Consider the following 3,151-nt stretch of genomic DNA (forward strand, 5'->3'; position numbering starts at 1 on the left):
ACACCCTGGAACTCGACGCACAATGTTATGTGTAGCGCAGTGGTATTACTGGAACACTCTTGTCGAAGACGTGAAGTTATACGTCGCGACTTGTGAAACATGTAGCCGATACAAGACAAGCAGTCTGCGTGCAAATGGCAAGATGATTCCCATTCCCGCGCCGGAAGAGTGTTGGCAAACTGTTTCAGCGGATTGGATCACCGGTTTGCCCGTGTCAAAAGGCTATGATGCTATTTTGGTAGTCGTAGACAAGCTCTCCAAGCGGCCAAAGTACATCCCGACGCGATCAGATGTCGACGCACCCCAAACGGCGAAAGAATTCTTCGAATATGTTGTTCGCCACCATGGACTACCAGCAATGATCATAAGCGACCGTGACCCCAAGTTTACAAGCACGTTTTGGAAGTCCCTCACGGAGATTATGGATATTCGCCAAGCCATGACCACCGCCGGTAGAGCTCAAGCCGATGGAGCGACTGAGCGCCAGAATCCGGTAGCCGTGTTGTTAATGTTGCAGGACCCATTTCATCGACTACAACTCGACAGGACCCGCGCCATTGACTGCTGCATTACCAAGGTCAATAGCGCGAGTCCTATCGAGCTGGCGGATGCCTATTATGTCTGTAATCACCGTACTCGGTTTACTAGTTCACAAGAAACTACAGTTGATTCCATTCCTGGTGATAAGGATAACTTTGTACAGTGTACATAAAATTTATCATGCATGTTGCGCATCATTGCGTGCCATTCCTGGTGATAGGCATACCTCCATAGTCGAAATTAACGCGGGTTTCCACTGTGTATATGCATGCATGTTGCGCATCATTGCGTGCCATTCCTGGTGATAAGCATACCTCCATAGTCGAAATTAACGCGGGTTTCCACTCAGGCTGGTCGAATGATGGTGAATTTACTGGCTGGAGTTGGGCTTTTTGCGGTGCGAATTATCCTGAATTATCAGTCCATTACAATACTGGAGGTTGTTATCCGAACACTATGCGGATATTGGTGTGTCGATTTACTGGAATGCGGTGGAGATGCTCTCAGTGGTCGCTTCTCAGGTCGAATTATCACCCCACTGGAAGAAGGTGACCTCGATTGCAATCCTCCACGCGATCGGTTGGCTCTGAAGACAATGAGTGACTGCATAACATCTCTCAGGCAGGCTGCAGAGTGGGGAATGGGCGCACTCTCAGATCTACAACTTCAGAGTTCACCGAACGGGACTCAGTCAAATCAAGAATGTATTTGGTGCTTAGGTCGCAATAGTCAACATTAAGAAATATGCATTTATTATGCTAAGATTGTGCCACACTAAACTTTGATTTTTTATACTATGGCCATCAACCTTGGAACTGAAGAATGAGATATCATCATGTTTTTGACATATATCACAAAATCCCGCGGCCGTCCTATAAAATCCAAATAATCTGACTAGATAATGTGCATTATGTCGTGTCATTTGTAGAGATAATTTGGCCCAATTGTGATTATTCTGACGTTGGAGCATCTATATGCAATTCATCACTCTTGATAATATTCTGTCCTTGAATTACACACTTAACTGAATTACATGTTACAGTTAACTCGATACATTTTCCCCAAAACTTTGCCAAGAAGGAGAAACTGCAATTGGTCGCGGTGAGCTTTCCGATCCCTATCGGCCTTTTCCACCCGCGCTTCACGCAACCTGTCGGTCTTTTCCTGTCGCTCCTACCTCCTCTCTTCACGCTTGGCATCCCGCTCGCTCATAACCATAAGGAATGTCATCGTGTCGAACAACGCCTTCGCATCTGACTCCGACGCTCGCTCAATGTACTTGCCAATTGAGCGTCTCTTTTTTGCCGTGTATGACAGTAAACAACCGGTATCGGGCTGTTTATGTTTGAGCTTGTCGCTCAGCGCTTGAATCTCGGAGGGTTGAAAAACCGTTCGACCGTCCTCAACGTGTTGATGATCCAGTTGAGTTGGTAGATGTGACGGCAGCGTGGCCGACTAAAAGGTGTCATCTCGGAGCTCATTAAAACAGAGATTGAAGTGGTTGTCATGTACCGCTACAGTCGTCGCTGTCTTCAGGTTAATCATCCATCGAAATGGTTGCATCCATCGACAGGACCGCCACAGAGCTCTCGATTTCGCTTTACAGACGTTTTGCACGCAGGACGTTGGGGGACAGTAGGGATGGCCGGTTGGTTTCTGAACATTCTTGAGAAGCAGGAAGTTTCTCTTTAGCGCTTCTACATCCCGATGCGGCAGACACTGGGCAATCGCCTCAGGTGCCGAAATGTTGGGCAACCTTTTCCTATTGGTTCTTGACACGACAGTGATGTCAAGCAGCAGGTCCACTGAAGAGGGACACCACGACTTACCGCGGCCCGCCTTGGCTTTAACCATTTTGAATATGAATGGTTGCCCAGGGCTTCACGATTAACCTTTTAATTTTTGTTGTTTTCATGATTACTTTTCACGGTGCGGATGCGAGAGGAGGTCTCACAAATGAAATGGATGCAAAGACGATATTTCGGTCTTTGCAACTTGCGAGCGTAATGTGATCGACCAGTGATGGGCCGAAATTTTTCGATTTTCGTTGATGAATTCCTCCGCGGATATTTGTGTTACAAGTATGACCATGACATATTCTGAACTGCTGCGTCAAGCACTATCAGGTACATCTAAACGCAATCGGTTTAGACAGTTCATGTTCGCAGAAATAAATTTCAAAGTTGCAGAATTTCCATTGAGTCCCAGTGATGGGCCGAATTTTATACTTGATTTAATTATTGAATAGGGTTGTGGCAAACCATGACCAGCAACCTGAAAATTATAAATTGATAAAGGAATATCATATCTCGACAGGAATAAGACTTTGAAGAAGTGTGTCAACCAATCTTCGAAACGGATGAAACTCACACCAAGCGTACGGGATGCTCCAGGCCATCAATTCTCCTCACAGAGTACGGGCGCAGGAAATAAAACTTGGCTGGTTATGCTGTGCCTGAATGGTTGGTTTTCCTTGTCAACGAGTGATGCCAATAAAAGTTTCTCATTTCTCAATTTTCCTCCCTGGCGCCCATTGCGGGTGCCTGCAGCGTAATGTTCGTCACCATCAAGTGCGCCCGCGTCCGCCTAGTACCCCATGCTGTAATACTTC

The 3,151-nt window shown here is 46.4% G+C and overlaps 2 protein-coding genes across 2 annotated transcripts in view; one reads left to right on the plus strand and one right to left on the minus strand.

Annotated features, from left to right (window-relative positions):
• Positions 1-1,130, plus strand: part of H257_18383 (hypothetical protein) — a gene marked incomplete at both ends in the record, with an annotated part of 6,237 nt that extends 5,107 nt beyond the window's left edge. Inside the window, 2 exons of the mRNA XM_009847425.1 lie at positions 36-639; positions 980-1,130. Of these exons, the coding sequence (XP_009845727.1) occupies positions 36-639; positions 980-1,130 (755 nt within the window). The remainder of the gene's footprint in view (positions 1-35; positions 640-979) is intronic.
• Positions 1,131-1,713: 583 nt separating this feature from the next.
• On the minus strand, positions 1,714-2,394 carry H257_18384 (hypothetical protein; the record flags this gene model as incomplete). The annotated part of the gene is made up of 2 exons (XM_009847426.1): positions 1,714-1,995; positions 2,053-2,394. 2 exons carry the CDS (start codon positions 2,392-2,394, stop codon positions 1,714-1,716), a joined length of 624 nt encoding a protein of 207 aa, XP_009845728.1.
• Positions 2,395-3,151: the final 757 nt, after the last annotated feature.

The sequence above is a fragment of the Aphanomyces astaci genome, assembly GCF_000520075.1.
Source record: "Aphanomyces astaci strain APO3 unplaced genomic scaffold supercont1.159, whole genome shotgun sequence".
Lineage (NCBI taxonomy): Eukaryota > Oomycota > Saprolegniomycetes > Saprolegniales > Verrucalvaceae > Aphanomyces > Aphanomyces astaci.